The 16,975-nt window shown below is 42.4% G+C and overlaps 1 protein-coding gene across 1 annotated transcript in view; it reads right to left on the bottom strand.

The window, feature by feature from the left end:
* Positions 1–13,266, bottom strand: part of slc41a1 (solute carrier family 41 member 1) — a 35,466-nt gene extending 22,200 nt beyond the window's left edge. Inside the window, exons 1-3 of the mRNA XM_061220042.1 lie at positions 13,054–13,266; positions 10,417–11,579; positions 265–372 (exon numbers count right to left, since the gene is read on the bottom strand). Of these exons, the coding sequence (XP_061076026.1) occupies positions 265–372; positions 10,417–10,875 (567 nt within the window). The 5' untranslated portion in view covers positions 10,876–11,579; positions 13,054–13,266. The remainder of the gene's footprint in view (positions 1–264; positions 373–10,416; positions 11,580–13,053) is intronic.
* Positions 13,267–16,975: the final 3,709 nt, after the last annotated feature.

Consider the following 16,975-nt stretch of genomic DNA (forward strand, 5'->3'; position numbering starts at 1 on the left):
TGACCAGTTCAGACCAGCTGAGGCTAGGTTTTGAACCAGCTGGTATTTGGTTCGCCCAGTTTAGACCAGCTCAAGCTATATTTTGAAACAGCTGCTAGCTGGTTGACCAGTTCAGACCAGCTCAGGCTACGTTTTGAACAAGCTGGTATCTGGTTGACCAGTTGAGACCAGCTCAGGCTAAGTTTTACACCAGCTGGTTGCAGGTCATTTCAGCTGGTCATGGCTGGATTTTGCAGTAGGGAAGGGGGAGAGATGGTCACTTACAGCAGTGGACAGTCTGGAGGCCAGGGTCATCTCCAGGTTTCCCTTCAGACCCAGGAGAGCGGGCACCAGGATGAACACCTCCGTCACCTCGGTGAACACCGTCCAGTGCTGTGGACACAGACAGCACCCAAAACATCACTCTGTGTTCCTAATGGGTGAGAGCGACTGGAGAATTTTAAACTAGCTATTGCTTTTTAAACCCTTATCAGCTGTAGAGGAAAAATGTCTAATAAATCCTACAAAGTATAAGTATGTATAAACTGTGTTATTAATACATTAAGACAGAGTGCGAAACTGCTTTGCTGAAAAATTGAGGCTGCAGCATGTGACAAGTTGAGAAGGGAAGTCTGGGTTTTGGGTTTTGGGCTTCAAAATACATTGGGCAAAAGGTAATGTTGACTGAGGAAGAGAGATATTCAAGTGGGGAATAACATGTTTATGAGAAAAGATACATCTTGCAAAGCAGAAACAATAAGGTATGACATCAAGGCCTGGCTTCTGTTTATTTAATGTGATCACACCAACCCCCTGAGGAACAATCGTTACATGCAATTTGGCTGACGCTTGTATCCAACGCAACTTACAGTTGATTCGATTAAGCAGGAGACAATCCTCCCAAGGAGCAATGCAGGGTTAAGGGCCTTGCTCAAGGGCCCAACGGTTGTGAGGATCTTATTGTGGCTACCAAACCACCGATCTTGCGGGTCGTGGTCATGTACTTTAATCACTATGCTAGAGGCTGCCACAATCAATGTGGCACACATACCCTGTGGTAGTAAACATCTTCAGAAATCCTAACATTGTACCTTTGACATATAAATAAAGTCTTAAAATACTCCTGCTGTGTTGAAGACTGCCAAGTACGCCAGAACTTGGCGTAATCGACAGGATTCCTAACTCAGTTTCTGACCAAAGGGAGGAGAAAGTGTACACTGTCAGGACTGGGTCCTGAGAAGCTGAACCCGCTCGGAAACTGCAGTCAGTTCACCGTTCGGAAGCAGCAAACCTGCCGGCAGAAAGCTATTGCTTCTCAAGTATAGTTCTAAAGTATGTCCAGATCTCGACTGCCCGACCGCACCTCCTCCTCGATACCCGGCTCCACTACCACCCCAACAGGCAGTTTAAGTAGGACCAGGTCCTGCAGGACCACTCCCACAAGACCAGAATCCCTCACCACTTCCACTGGGATAATCCACAAATGAGCACCAGTGGTGAGGCGAAAGTAGTGGACCTCCAAATTTCTGGGGTACGGCAGGACCAGATCAGGCCAGCCGTTCCGCCTGGGTGGGCAAGCAGCCCTTTGCGAGGATCAGGACTGCAGGAGAGCAGCCACCTGCAGACATGGTCAGGTACTCTACTGTAACGAACATGCTGTATCTGCATGGGAACAGGACTATGGATCACAGGGCATAGAGCTATCTGAATGGGCAAGAGATTTTGAGAACAGGTCAGTTCCCTATGGTAGAATGCCCTGACCCCCATGTAGGGGGTGCCATTGTGTCAATCTATAGGCCCTAGTCATTAAAAGAACTAATGGCCATACGTATCTCGTCACAGTAGGTGGCACCATATTTTGGCAGAATTGACACCTGTAAACCACACTCTTGTGATCTAGAACAGGTAATATGTTGAAAACATAAGTTAAGGTGGCCAAGAGTTGCGGGTAATGGGGGTCAAGCAGCAGGACAGGCATTTGACCCAAACGTAGGCTACAATGGGACAGCAGGTACCCTTTATCAGCTGCCATGGGGTAGGCTGCAATTAGCTATAGAAGCCAAATTCCCCAGCCACTTGAACTGGGCTAGGCTGACGGGAATTACTCAAGGGCCTAATGAAAGAACAAGAGTCTTGACCATTTGACAGCTGCTTTCAACCAGTACAGTGGACTAACCAAGCCTGCAGGCTTCCGGGGGGGGGGGACAAATGACCCCCTATGAGAACCAATTAATGAATATCTTTATGAAGGCATTAAGGCCGGACGTCAGAGAAGGTGCACACTTGCATTGGATGGAAACATGGTCGTCTGGAAGAAGCTGAATGTCACACCATCCATGCCGAGGATTAGGCCAAGGCTAAGGAAGGTAAAAGAACAAGCCAAAGCTGCAACTATACCAAGGACAGGAGGGGAAGAGGCAGAGGACGGGGAAGAGGCAGAGGTTATGGAGGCTGGGGAGGAAGTCAAGGCTGCCCATATGTACCCCCAGGATCAGACGCTGTTACCAATGCAGAAAAGCTGGACACTGGGCAAGAGACTGTATGGACAGGGGAGATGACTGGACACTGGGCAAGAGACTGTATGGACAGAGGAGATGACTGGACACTGGGCAAGAGACTGTATGGACAGGGGAGATGACTGGACACTGGGCAACTGCCCGAGAGGAAAAGGAACAGTTAGCAATCCTGGGGGTTTGACGACACAAACTGAAGGGACGGGGGAAAGGAGGAATGAAAGTTGGAGCAGGGTGAGTACCAAATGTGGGCAACCTCAGCAATTGCAAATTTGGAACTTACAGGTGAGTGGGAGGGCACTCACATTTTTGGTTGACACTGGGGCTGGGAATTTACTAGGTAGAGATTGGTTGTGTAAACTATGTATTAACATAGACTGTACAATGGAAGGTGTCGCTGTTACAAGGAAAGACGAGGGAAAGTTAGGAAATAAAAGTTATGAAATTATAGTGGGTAACTCCACTAAAAGTGGTACCAAAGACAAGTTACAGACCTTGTAAAGAAGCGGAAGAGGGGATATTGCCGGTTTTAAAGAATTACTAGCAGAAAAAAATAATAGTACCATGCTCCAACTCACCCTGTAATACTCCAATATTGCAAGTTAAAAAGCCAGATGGCTCATAGAGATTTGTTCAAAATTTCAGTCCGTGCGGTAAACAGTGCAGTATGGCAAAGAGCTCCCATTGTACCAAATCCAGCCACAATATTAAGCCAGGTACCTGGAAATTAGACATTTTTATATAGATTAGTTATAGATTTGGCAAATGCATTTTTACAAAGAAACCCCCTTGAAAGAATAGCCTCTGTTAGTATTTTATTGTAACAAACATCCAGATGGATGTAATGAGTGACTTTGTGTAAAGAGAATGTATTCAAATGTAAATCACAGGCATGGTTTTATGGTTTATGAATCTAAAGTCAGTGAACACAAAGTACAATGTGATAATGTATAAAATCATAAGTTTTCACGAGGTTGACTTTGGGTTGCATAATTATTATGAAAGGTGCTTAGGGAGTGAAAAATGCTACAGTGCAGGCTGGACTGAGCATCACCCGGGAGGATGCCCATTGTCTGTCAAGTCCACGGTTCGGTAGTCATTGAATGCAAAGGATTTGCAACCAAGAGCTAAATATGATTATTTTACATTATGATCATTTGTTCAGTTACTTTTTCTCCCCATAAAAAGGGAGACTATCTATAATAAGGTCTGTAATTCCTACATGGATAACATTGTATGGATGTAAACACCCTCAAATTAAAGCCCACAGTCTGAACTTTAGTCTAATGTCCAAAAGTTTTATTTCAAATCCAATTTCACAGCCAAGACGAGAAAAAATGTGTCACTGCCCCAAAGCTTTTGCATTTAACTGTACATATCCAGTGGCGGCACAGATGGTGCAGTGGATAGCACTACCGCCTCACAGCAAGGAGGTCCTTGGTTTGAATCCCCGTCGGCCGGGGCCTCTCTGTGTGGAGTTTAGATGTTCTCCCCGTGTTTGCGTGGGTTTCCTCCGGGTACTCTGGTTTCCTCCCACAGTCCAACGACATGCAGGTTAGGCTGATTGGAGAGTCTAAATTGCCCGTGGGTATGAGTGTGTGAGTGAATGGTGTGTGTGCCCTGCGATGGACTGACAACCTGTCCAGGGTGTATTCCTGCCTTTCACCCAATGAATGCTGGGATAGGCTCCAGCCCCCCTGCGACCCTGTTTAGGATAAGTGGGTTAGGATAATGAATGAATGAATGAATGTACATGTACAGTACATGTATATAAGCACATTCACATACACAGAAATATATTCAGGAATCTACCCAGAAATGCCTGTCCAATGACTCTGCGATTATTCCCTGTGTTTGGTTTTTTCCCCTGTGATGATGACTTTGCAGTTCCATGCCGGTCTTCCATTTACTGGCTATATAAGAGTGATGCTGTGGTAACACAACCCACTTTGAAAAAGTCAAAAATCGATAATGGAGAGAAAGTGCTTATCTACAAACCCAGCACAGTGGATGCAGAGCAATTATACTGCTGACAGAGGACTGCTGGATCAATGCTGCAGGGCTCTAAAGGCTCTAAGGGGCAGAAGTACAGCAAGACCACAATGATGTCAGGGCGATCTCAGGGCATCTGATAACCCTGTGCAATAAGCACATCTATAAAAAGCATTTCTTTATACAAATACATGCCAGAAAAAAGAGTTCTGAATACCTGGAGGTTGGGTTCGCAGATTTAATCAAGATTAATTTATTGATTTTTTTTTTAGATGCGTCAAACCTGATGCGTATTTAGCACAGTCCTCTCTCATTATCCCTTAATGAAAGACCAGCGGCCGTTCTGGAGATCAGCCTCCAGACACTGTGCTTCAGACTTCCCGCATCTAATGCCTGCCTGCCCCCTCTGTCACCCCCACCCCCACACTCCCACCCCTGACGGGAGATATATGACGTTGTTTCGGTGGTAACGATGGCTCCTGGCCAACTGCTTCGAGCGCCTGGGTTTCCGTGAACAGGGCAGAGGCGAATCGGAGGGTTGGGTTGCCAAGTTATGTAACGGAGCCAGTTTGTAAGGGCACCCATGTTCCACAGCATATATGGTCAGGGAGGAATCCAAAAACTGCCCTTGGCCTGGTCTCTGGGGTGTGACCTGCACAGGCGCACAATGTGACACCCCTCGAAAAAACCTCCTAAAGTTCACTAGCAGCACGTGAGCGCTTATTAAAGTTTTAAACATGCGTGGCATTTCCATATCCATACACAGCATTAGAATAAGCTCACTGGTATGTTGTATGCTTCCCGGATCAATGTAAAGTGTTCATTATGCTGGCATTGCGGCAATAACAAATTGATAGCCTTAAATGACTTGTTTACATTAACAATGTCTGGCACAGTAATATACTTTCAGTTAAGCTTCTTTCAGTCAGCAGTCACAGTTTTCCACTTAACTCTTCTACAAAAATGGGATCATACACAAAGCCTGAAATTAGCACACAATGGCAAGCTAAACTTAAAAAAGCTAAATTCACTAATTAGAGGGCGTTTGGTACTATTGTGTTTGGCACTATTTGTCGTAAGCCGAACGTGAAATGTAACAGATTATTAACAGGAATGGAATCAGTATTGCTTTGCTAATATGGAGTATACACTGTGGATTTGGTTCAGCTACTTTACCAGTGAAAGAACAGAACAAAGCCATGGGTTTTCAGAAAATGAAAACCGGCTATTCTTGGTCGATGGATTTTTTAAAAGTTTTAAAAAATCTGGATGTGAAAAAATGGCCATTTAAATGGTTACTCACCTATTGCAATGGAGTGGTTTACATGTTCATTGTTGTTGTTTTCCTGCCTCTCTGAAAGATAGGTTTTTCAGTTTTATTTATCTATTTGTTTTTGGGTCGGGACAGCTGGATTGAGCCCATTGTTCTGTGGATTTTTTCCTCACATCAGTGTATGATGCAGTCTCAGGAGCACCCAACAAAACAAATGTTTCCCAGAATTCCTTGGGTGTTCAGCTCTGTATCCACACAAACTTCTAGGCCATATTTTTTCAGCAAGAAAAAAACAAAACAAAAAAAAAACAGACAAACAAACATGAAAGTCTACATCTTGAGTTTCAATATCAATTTCCTCCAAGTGCCCCAAAAAAACAGAAATGGTTTTAAAAAGCAATGTGAGTATTTATGGCCTGCTAGACCACAGAGAAATGTGCACATGAAGCACATCTATTGGTGAACACATTGCATGAAAGGAGGCAGAGCCTGAAGTCTGACACACCTATGACATCAAGACTGGTGTTTGAAATTTATTTTTCTCTGCACTAAAATTTGCTGGGCATTTTACTGTGTGGATACTCCACAGAAAGGGCTTCTTTACAAGTGATTTGGTCTGAGACTTTTCTCTCAAAATAGAAAATATTAGCTTGTTTGAAGTTAAGGTTTGCTTAACAACTTACATTTTCCTACCCCATTGGCAAATTGTCTCATCTCACTAATATTTTTGTCCTTTTTTATAAAAAAGGAATATTTCGCTTTTTTTTTTTCAGTGACTTGACTTAAACGAAGAGCAAACCCAGTTTTGAGTACAGTAGCTTTGTGACACAACACAGTGTGAGACATTTTTACATTACATTGCCCCCCCTCCCCCTCCAATATTCCTCTTGTGCACCCTGTAGTATAACAAAATATAAATTAATATATATATATATTTAAAAAGTTAGTTTTCATTAGATCAGCTCTTCATACGTGTTTTGCTATTTATGGATTTGATGTTTTTAACTTTGATGTTTTTATTTTTAAATGGTTACTTATGATTATATGAAATACTTCAGATATTTCACAGAAAATGGCTACTGAGCCTGTCCACCACTAATACTTATGGCCCAAGATTATTATACTCTCAATGGACAGTTCACCCAATCTGCTGGCAGTCCGAGCAGCTTTCCTGCTGTTCAAAGGAAAAGTGTTTCACAATATAGAGCCTCTGACTACAGAACTGGTGTTGTAATCACTTCTGATGTCCACACTTGTTCTGTAACTTTTATCTTAGTTATAATTGCGTTCTCACAGGAATATAGGAGGTTGGACTCCTTGAACAGGGACTTACATATAATACAAACATAACCCATCGCCTCCAATGTTTTCCTCCAAAATGGAGTTGAACACTGACATGCCATCATTGGAACATACCAGAATAGGGTCATATGGGACTAATTATGGGAAATGTATGTCTAGCACATTTGCTTATCTGAACAAATACATGTATGTACAGGTATCATTAATTATTTGACAGGTGAAAAGCTTTTTTTGCTTACTGGCATTTAGCAGAAGCTCCTGTCCATATTGGAATGGAAAAGCAAGCATAAAGATCAGGAACTAAAGTGCAGTAATTCCCCAGAGTAGGACAGTACAGTGGGCAGTAAGGTGGTGCACTGGATATCAGTCAACTCAAAGTTCAAATCCTAGCTGGAGCCATCCTGGAATTTGCATGTTCTCCCTATGTTTGCATGAGTTTTATCTGAGTATTCTGGTTTTCTCCCACAGTCCAAAGACATGCAGGTTTGGCAAATTGGAGACTCCCCATAGGTTTGAATGTGTGAGTGAATGGTGTGTGTGCCCTGTTATGGATTGGTGACCTGTCCAGAGTATATTCCTGCTTCTCACCCAAGCCTTGCTGGGATAGGCTCCAGCCTCCCGTGGCCCAGATCAGGAATAATTGGGTTTGATAATGAATGGATGGATGGATGAACAGAAAGTATAGTAACAAGAGAGACTACAAGTGCAAGAAGTTCAGAATTGATTGATAACTGCCATACTGAACATGAAATGAAGTTGCACAGACAATAGCAGAACTTACTGAATGAGCCTGGTTAAAGTGCTAGAGGAGAACTGTGACAGTCTCATCAGACCAAATCTACAGAGGAAGTGTACGGTAGCCTTAGGATGTCAGAAACTCAACTTACAATGAATGAGAGAGGGGGAAAAACCTTTAAATTCTGTTGTAAACCACAAACATTTCTTCAGAAACCACTGACGCAAGTTCTGAGGAAACACTGACGTTGGTGCCGTTTTCCAGGTTGCGGCCTAAAATATCAGCATTTTCCAGCAACCAGACACTCTCAACTTTATCTGTAAGGGGGACTGACCTTAGAGAATATACGACCTGTCAGAGACACAGAGGCCGTTATTTTTAACAGTATTTTTAGCACTAAATATGCTACATTACAGCTCAGTCTGCACTAATTAAGATTGAGAACACAGAGGGGAGGATTAACACCTGATAAACATTCTCAATTGGTACTCCCTCTAAATTCAGCCAAACATTTACAGGACAGCATCTTGCAATTAAATCTTCCAATGTTTTTTTTTGAACAATGATTAATGTTATTGTGCAAATTATTATAGTTATTTAATAATAAGGCTATATATAAAAGGTCAATCAGCCATGTAATGTTTACTTAGTATTATGGACCACAAATACTACTTTCACTGTTTCATTATAAGACACTGGATAAGTTTCTGCTAAATTAATGTAATGTATATTCAATGTAAAGTGTTGAAAATGAAGAACTTTCAGTGACATAGAAACATTCTCTTCAGTATTTCTGTAAGTGGATATGTGTGGCATTCTTAAAGGGACACAACAGTTGTGGTGGAAGAAAGGCTTTCAGGAATTGCATAATGGAATGATCTATCATGTCAACCTCAAGACACCTGAACTGATAAAAAAAGACCTTGTCCCTCACGTCAGAATACTATAGATTGGTTTAGACCAGTGAATAGCATGACAGCTCAACCCACTTAGAAGCTCAGGAGTCTGACTCTTACATCACTATAAGCAAATAACCGTAACAGAGGGTGAGTGAAAGACAACGTTTTTCTCCACCTTGTTTCGGATCCAGGTAAATTTCCAGCCAACTGGAACTCAGCACAAGCAGTACCAAAAAACTATGCAACAAATCACCTGAAAGATCTGCCTGTGCCCAACGCTTCCACGCAATAACGCGCTATTAACAGATGTGTCTCAAATGTCATCCAGTGATGAGACTCCCCTCGTACGTATGCTAAATAAAGAAATACATGCAAAGGGAAAATGAGTATATAAAGACACGGAAAAAGACATGTTGCTAAATGCCTACAATTAGAAATGACCAAAGCCACACTTTGAAAAGGCTGTTTTTTGTAGAACTCAGCGCATTGCATTGAGTTTCCTGTTGTCTCTATCGAATTTCTGGCTTTATACCACGTGGACGGAATGGTTTTTAAGATGAATTCCAATCTGTGAGCAAACAGTTGACCACTGCAGCAGAGAAAATCCCTGAAGCAACTCTATAATTCATTTATGGCAGAACGCATTTGTGACACAATTATTATTTTGTTTTATGTTATGTTATAAATACACTGAAAGTAAACTTGCCAAATCTGCATGGAATAAACCACATCTATATTATGATAAATGGTCAAATAATGCTTTTTAAAGCAAAAAACATAAAAAAAAGTCATGGAATGGCAGGTGGCATATTCAATACAGGCTCACAGATATCTAGCTTTATGCTGTTAGGAATACATTTTGAGTACAGCAAACTGAATGATATTTTGATGGACTTTTCAAAAGGTTTATAGAATTACCTCAAATGAAGAAAGTCAAAATAAATTGAGAGTAATCATTACTTTATTGTGTGTCAATATTTAGCATATTAAGTAAAATATCATATCATATCATTATAATATCAGCATTGCAGTGCAGCAAGTATGGCAATATTACAAAATTATCTAAATTCCTGATGTTATAGGAGCATGGGTTTGCATGATCAATCCCAGTATTTCCGATAGTCTGATGTCATAGCAGTGTGGGTTTGCTGAAATCAGTCCCATAATATTCCAAAGTGTGATGTCAGAAGAGCATACGTTTCCTGGATCAGTGTCTATCATATTCCCAACAGTGAGATGTCATAAGAGCATGGGTTTCCCTGATCAGTTCCTGAGCATTGCAGGGATTTAATCGGGAAAATATACTCAGTATTCAATCAGTTATACTCAGTTATACTCAGTTGACACCTCCCAAAACTATCACAGGAGCAAAGTAACAACCAATCACTGAGTGAAAAATGCAAAAGACCTGACAATGATTGAGATGTTGACAGAAGTATATAATCGACCCCATAGATACTGACATTATGAAAGTTAGTAATCTCAATAGGCGAATCGAGATATAAACATGTTTTAGCGTTTTTACAGCATCAGTGGCTTCTTAAATCTTATATCTGTTTTTGTCAGAGAAACAAGAAAAACAATCGAACACTTTGATTCTGAATGAAAACAAATGGATGAATGAATAAAAAAATGAATGGGTGAATTAACTAATGAATGAATGAATGAATGAACACTTTAATTTTGATGACAATATCGGTCGGTATACATTTCCTCACTCACCTGCACAATGTCCAGAACCATGCCGGCCGCGACGGTCCCAAACCCGGCCAGCAGGAAAGGGAAAACCACCTGAAGTCCAATGGAGAAGGAGGACTCTTTCAGCGGAGCCGGTGGCACTGGGCTTTGGTCCGTACTGACGTCGTCGCTCTCGTTGCTTTGGCTGGCATTCTCCAGGAGAGCGTCCTCCTCCCGCTGGCCCTTGGCGTTGGCCCGGCAGTCGATGACCACCATTTCAGGCCGGTCATCTTCCGCCTCCGTCCGTTCCGAGAAGGAGGTGACCTCTGTGAGTTCATAGACCCCTGCTTCGGGCCGCAGTTCTTCCGGACTGTCCGTCAGTATGATCGGGTGCACCGACCCATTCGTGTGGTGATAGGCCGGTGGCGCTCCTTCCTTCTTCGCTTCTATTGCACCGGTGGACATCTCTGACGGCTTGTCTTGCTCTTTCGACCACAGTACCATGCGGATGGTTGAAATGGAAATATAACGAACGAGAAAATTATGGATTGGAAGCAGGGGAAATTAGTCCTTTTTTCACCTACGGATCGCCTTCGAAATAATTTATCCCATTAAAGAACTTGTGTTTGTGACTACGGAATGCAGGGCTAAAAGTTGCTTTCACTCCTTCGATCCCGATAAGGAGGCCAGGTGCATAGCCCGTCCCCAGGTATGTTTAAGATCTGCCCTGTATTTGCGCAGTATCCGGGTTATTCTCTCCATCCACTGCAATTTGTCTTTTGAAAGCCAAACAACAAACAAGTCCAACTATTTAATTTCCCTTCAAATGAAAATGTTAATAGTTATTGTTTTCCTCTTCCTTGAGGATATACCAAGTCACTATCGGCTATTTGCAATGCAGGCTATTTGATTAAATATTTAAACCTTGAAGACACCGGCTGCAGTCGAGAAAAAAGTTCCACAACTGAACTGCTGCTCCTTCTAATCGCCTGGTGTTTGCCTCCCGAGGTTTTGGCAGACGCGCGTCTCTCCACCGCTCCTTTCTGACTGACTCGCGACGGTCTCCGTGGGGTGGAAACGTCTCACCTTTCACCACGTGGCAAACTTCGTTCTCCCCCTCAATTTATTTAAAGATCAGCGGTTCTTGGGTAGTGTTTCAGTCCGAGTAATTGAAGACTTCTGATTTGATCAGACTGGCCTCGGATCACCTGAAAAAGTATACCATATTTAACTCCGGTCAATACAGGCGCAAACCAACAATTAATAACCGTTATATAAAACTACAACTGACATAAGTCCAACTGAATATATTAACATAAATTGGTCATTGTAAGACAACATTTTTATAGGCTAGGCATGCAGTCCATTCAGATGTTCTTAAAACAAACAAAAAGCTTACAACAACCGTACCCTCATGTAAACGTGCAAGAAATTCAAATCGTCCGTAATAAAACTGTCAGGATTAAATTACACTCTCTCTGTCTAGTCTCACATTCAAGTATCACCAAAAAACGTATTAAAACGTTGCAATTGAAATGCTGAAATGCGTAAAATAGTATAGGTAAGAACGTCGAGTTATTTTGATTCAATGACACTGTGCATGTAAAAATATGGTTGTTGAACAGGGAAAAAAACTACACCAAACGGATATCAAATGACGGCAAGTTTCCTCCAATTAAAGTGGGAAAACCGAACATCGCATTACTTGCTTGGCATTCCACAGGTTGTAAAGGAATTTAAACTCACTGAACAACTCTGTGTACCCCACAGTGTCAAAATAAGAAAAGTAGATAATCACATTCTTTCCAGTAGCTCTGCATTACAAACACTTGACGCAAAGAAAACGCAGTTCCGTCTATCGCTAAAGTAGGTTAAATACTACTTCTGAATAATACATATATAAAAAAATGACTTAAATCGATGGCAGTAACCATTTAACAATAAGCACACATTTCGGATTCAATAGGCGACGTGCCAAGCAGTTAAGAGTATTCTTTCGTTGAAAGTAGCCTGAATGTAAATTAGTGGGCACAAAGTGATACACCCTGGCTTCCCAGGGGAGGGGGAAAAAGTATCATGAAGGCAAGCTACATCTGAACGCGATTTCCTCTGATATCTCTAAATAGCAGCCGACACTGAGGCACTTCCTAAGTTGAAGCCGTAACAACTAATTTTCTATCCGTATGGAACGACATCCGCAGAGGATAAGCGTCAACGCCAATTCGCTCTGTTTCCGTGTTGGAACAATCACTGCCTGCCACTCGGCGAAAATATCCTAAATCATGTGTACAGCCCGATAGTTACATGACATAGTTGATAAGTCAAACAGATACTGATGAAAACGGCATTAATCATAAATTAAATGGCCTGTAACCTACATGACATCATATTTCCAGAAATGTAGCCTACTACAACGGCAATAATAATAATAATAATAATAATAATAATAATAATAATAATAATAATAATAACGGACAGTCCATTCACTGTGAACTTCTTACAAGAGGGGGACAGCTAACGCACATGGAGACACTATAAAAATACACCACGAGGCCACATTAAGTACACCTTCGCAGTGAATGAAGAATTCAAACGGAATGTTTCAACGGCTTGAAAGCAATTGAATAACAGCATAAGATGTCCCCCCACCCCCAGCACTGCAGGTACGTAGACCTCAGCTACCTTGTGTGGACGCTGAAGTCAAAAAGGAAGAGCGCTCCTCTTGCTCTAAAATCTTCTGCGTCGACCTGTCAGTACCATCCCGATTCTGTTCTCCATTTGCCTGGGGTCAGCTCCACCGGTTAGCATGCCTTAAGTAGGATACCGGCCTGGACCTGGATTAATAAGTAACCCATCGGTTAAGCCTGTCACTCCGATCCGTTACATTGTTCCATTTAGTATACGGAAACCCCTGCGCATCTATATTACTTCTGCGAGCAGGAAGTGAATAGGCGGGTGCAGCTGACGCGAACGCCGCTGCAGAAGCTGAAGCCACCAATACCCCTACCGGCTCCCCATTGAAAATGATTGGCCGCGAATGCATGGACTGCGCCCAGTTAGTAATACCGTTGTAATACCGGTCCGTGTTGTGCTGCGTCAGTGCGTACTAATTCACCAATTTAACAAAATCAGGGGTTTTAATTTAACAATTCCACTACACGATTAACGTATTACGGAAATGCAGCAAAGCGTGTACACGACTGAGGCTTTGACAATATTCTCGCGACTGTAATTTATTTACCAGTGCTCTCATGCGCCGCGCCTGCCATGACAGACCGCACCACACAGCTAGCATTGCGCATTTGTTTTCCATTTTTAACGAATACATAAAGACAAAATTAATGAATATAGCCTATGTATAGCCTATGTAGAAAAAACTTAGACCAGAATGAATCAAATAACTTTCTGCAGATAACTGCGGATATTCTAGCACTGCTTATGTTCCGCATAATGTCATTACCGCATTTCTGGGGTGAAGCCCTTTAATTTAGCGTTGCAGGAAAATGCTGAAAAAAAGGAAAGTAGACTACAGACACCCGAGAAACCCCAGGTGGCCTTCGCACTTATTAACCAGGGGAGCGAGTTACCTCTCCCAGAGATCGTGTCTAAACATAGCTTTGCTGGGTAAGGTGCACCAGGGCCAGATTAATGGGACGTCAAGGTGTACTGACAAATCCTACGATTAGAATTATGCAGCACGGTAAGAAGGATCAAGTCATGACCCTCAGATGCAAAGATATAGAGTGATTTAAGCCAAGACATAGGCCTGCATTTAAAATAAACAAATAAACACCAATACAGCCAACAGATAAAGGCTTGAGGTTTAAAGTGTTTGTAAGTTTTCAAAAATGAACCTGCATGTCCCGTAATTGTGGGAAAGCTTGATAGCAGCCACGCTTGGTATTTCCATGTCAAAGCATCTCTACAAGGCAATACCTGACAAAGCTGGCACACCAGGGGTGCACAACATGACCGATCTGTTTCAGGATCTTTCTGCTAACTTCTGCTCTTAAAGTTCAATCATATATTCTTTGAACATTTGCAGAAGCACCAGCTACAGCCGCACACTGTAAGTGTATCATAAATATTTTACTGTGCTCAAGTGCAGGAGTGAACCAGTGTAGTTTGTAAAGCTGTCAGCAAACTAAAATGAAGGTGATTGCTTGGACCAAATCCAGCATGCAGACTGGTCCCCCAGGATCAGAGTTGAGCACCCCTGAGTTACACAAGAAGAAGAAGAAGAAACAGTTACATTTATCCCAGAAAAACCTGTGAACTAAAGAAACATAGTGACTGAGAAGGTTGCTTTGAGCTGCTTTGAATTTATCCTGAAAAACAGGATGTGTCACCATAACATAATTATGGCCAGCCAAACAGGACTTTTCCAACCATCTACATTATTATTATTATTATTATTATTATTATTATTATTATCCATCCATCCATCCACTATCTTAACCCGCTTATCCTGAACAGGGTCGCAGGGGGGCTGGAGCCTATCCCAGCATACATTGGGCGAAAGGCAGGAATACACCCTGGACAGGTCGCCAGTCCATCTCAGGGCACACACACCATTCACTCACACACTCATACCTATGGGCAATTTAGACTCTCCAATCAGCCTAACCTGCATGTCTTTGGACTGTGGGAGGAAACCGGAGTACCTGGAGGAAACCCACGCAAACACGGGGAGAACATGCAAACTCCACACAGAGAGGCCCTAGCCGACCGGGATTCGAACCAAGGACCTCCTTGCTGTGAGGCTGTGATAATGATTATTATTATTATTATTATTATTATTATTATTATTATTATCATTATTATTATTATTATTATTATTATTATTATTATACTAATAACAAAAAAAAAAAGATTTATCTAATAATCGAATTATCTTTTGCACACTGCAAAACTGACTGGCATAGACTCAAGGGCCTACGTACTTTCATATTCTTAAATCAGTTATACTTAAATCAACTCCGTTTTTGACAGATCATAATGCCTGCAGGCAAGCCTGTCAAAATAACATTTATGTTTCTGTGCTTCAAACTGTGTACCTGGCATGGAAATATGAATTGGTTAAAAAAAAATGTTTTGCCTCATACACAAAAGTAAGTTTAGACAAGCTGTTCCAAGTCAAATACCTTAAAAACCAGAGCACAGTCCAAGCCAAGTAGGGGAATACACATTCTGCTCGACAAAATTAAACTTCAACTGGGAAGTAAATCAGTACCGGAAACCAGTACATCTGGGACAGGATACGCGGGATCCTGTCCAGTTCCAGGTATAGTCAGGAGAATTTCCATTGCATCTTCCCGACCTGTATTAAGTCATCAACTAACGATACTGGACACTGTGTAGTCACGTCAGAGCTGACCTCTCAGCCTCTGCAGATGATTAGACAATGTAAAACTTCTGGATTAGAGGGTGTCACAACCTAACCGCTCCTGGCAGATCCTGTGCCTCATGCCATAAAACGATAGTTCCCTTTCATTTTTGTTTTTTTGTTTTTTTGTTTTTGAGTTTTCGTTTGATTGGCCCAGAGAGCCATGTTTGAGATGTACAGCAGCTTCTAGTAACCTGCCAGCTTTACAGTGGCCAGCCGGGATGTATGTGAGGGATGAACCCTAAATGCGGTCGCATGATCGTCACACTGAATATGGGTTGATCCCTCACATCTCAGCCTATGGAACTATAGCACCCTCATTTAAGATGCATTATAGCAGATGATTGAAAATGAGATATGACTACACTTAAGCAACGTGTTAAAATCTGATAAGGCTGTGTTCCCTTGTATGATATGGGCTGTTGCTAATACATATATTGCATTTTTGAAATATCCTTCACTATATTTTCTACTTTGCTGTAATTCACAGGAGATAAAGCAAAAAAAGAAGAAGACTGAATGAACAAATGAATGATAGGATTAATTAATTGCTAGTTTGTCTTTGCATGTAGAGGGAAATTTGTATGTTCCAGGTTCCCCAAACTGGAGTGATACTACTGGTATTGTAAACAGAACCCCTTCCCCCCTAATTTACCTCCAGGAAGCAGTAGAAATTTGCAATATATTTGTATACTCCTCTCTCCACTAAAAAGCAAAGCGCAGTGAAGCCTCAGGGAGAATGGGTGTTCAGGCCTCCAGGGGTGACGGGTGCGAACGGTGTAGTCCTCTCCACAGCGAACACTGACCCTCCAGGCATCCTCTCCACAGCGAACACTGACCCTCCAGGCATCCTCTCCACAGCGAACACTGACCCTCCAGGCATCCTCTCCACAGCGGCAGCCCAGGCAGTGCCAACTGGAGTTGGGGTGAGGCATTGTGAGGGAGAAGGCCCCGGAGGACTCAGAGCTGAGAATGCTGGTGGCGGCCATTTTGGGTTATATCACCGGCACTCCTGGATGCAGGTGGGACGAGGACACTGGGTTCAGTTACAGCGTCATGGTTACAGTGTAACCAAGGTTACGAGAGGCACCTTTGACCTTGGAGTGCGTTTAGCAGTCCAGCCTGTGAGACCTTTGTGGCTGTGCCCTTCAGCAAAGGAGAAACACGAAGAATAACACGTCCGTTTGACGCCCCCCAAAATACCCAGTTTATCAGTAT

Source organism: Conger conger, chromosome 14 (genome assembly GCF_963514075.1).
Source record: "Conger conger chromosome 14, fConCon1.1, whole genome shotgun sequence".
NCBI classification, from domain to species: Eukaryota; Metazoa; Chordata; class Actinopteri; order Anguilliformes; family Congridae; genus Conger; species Conger conger.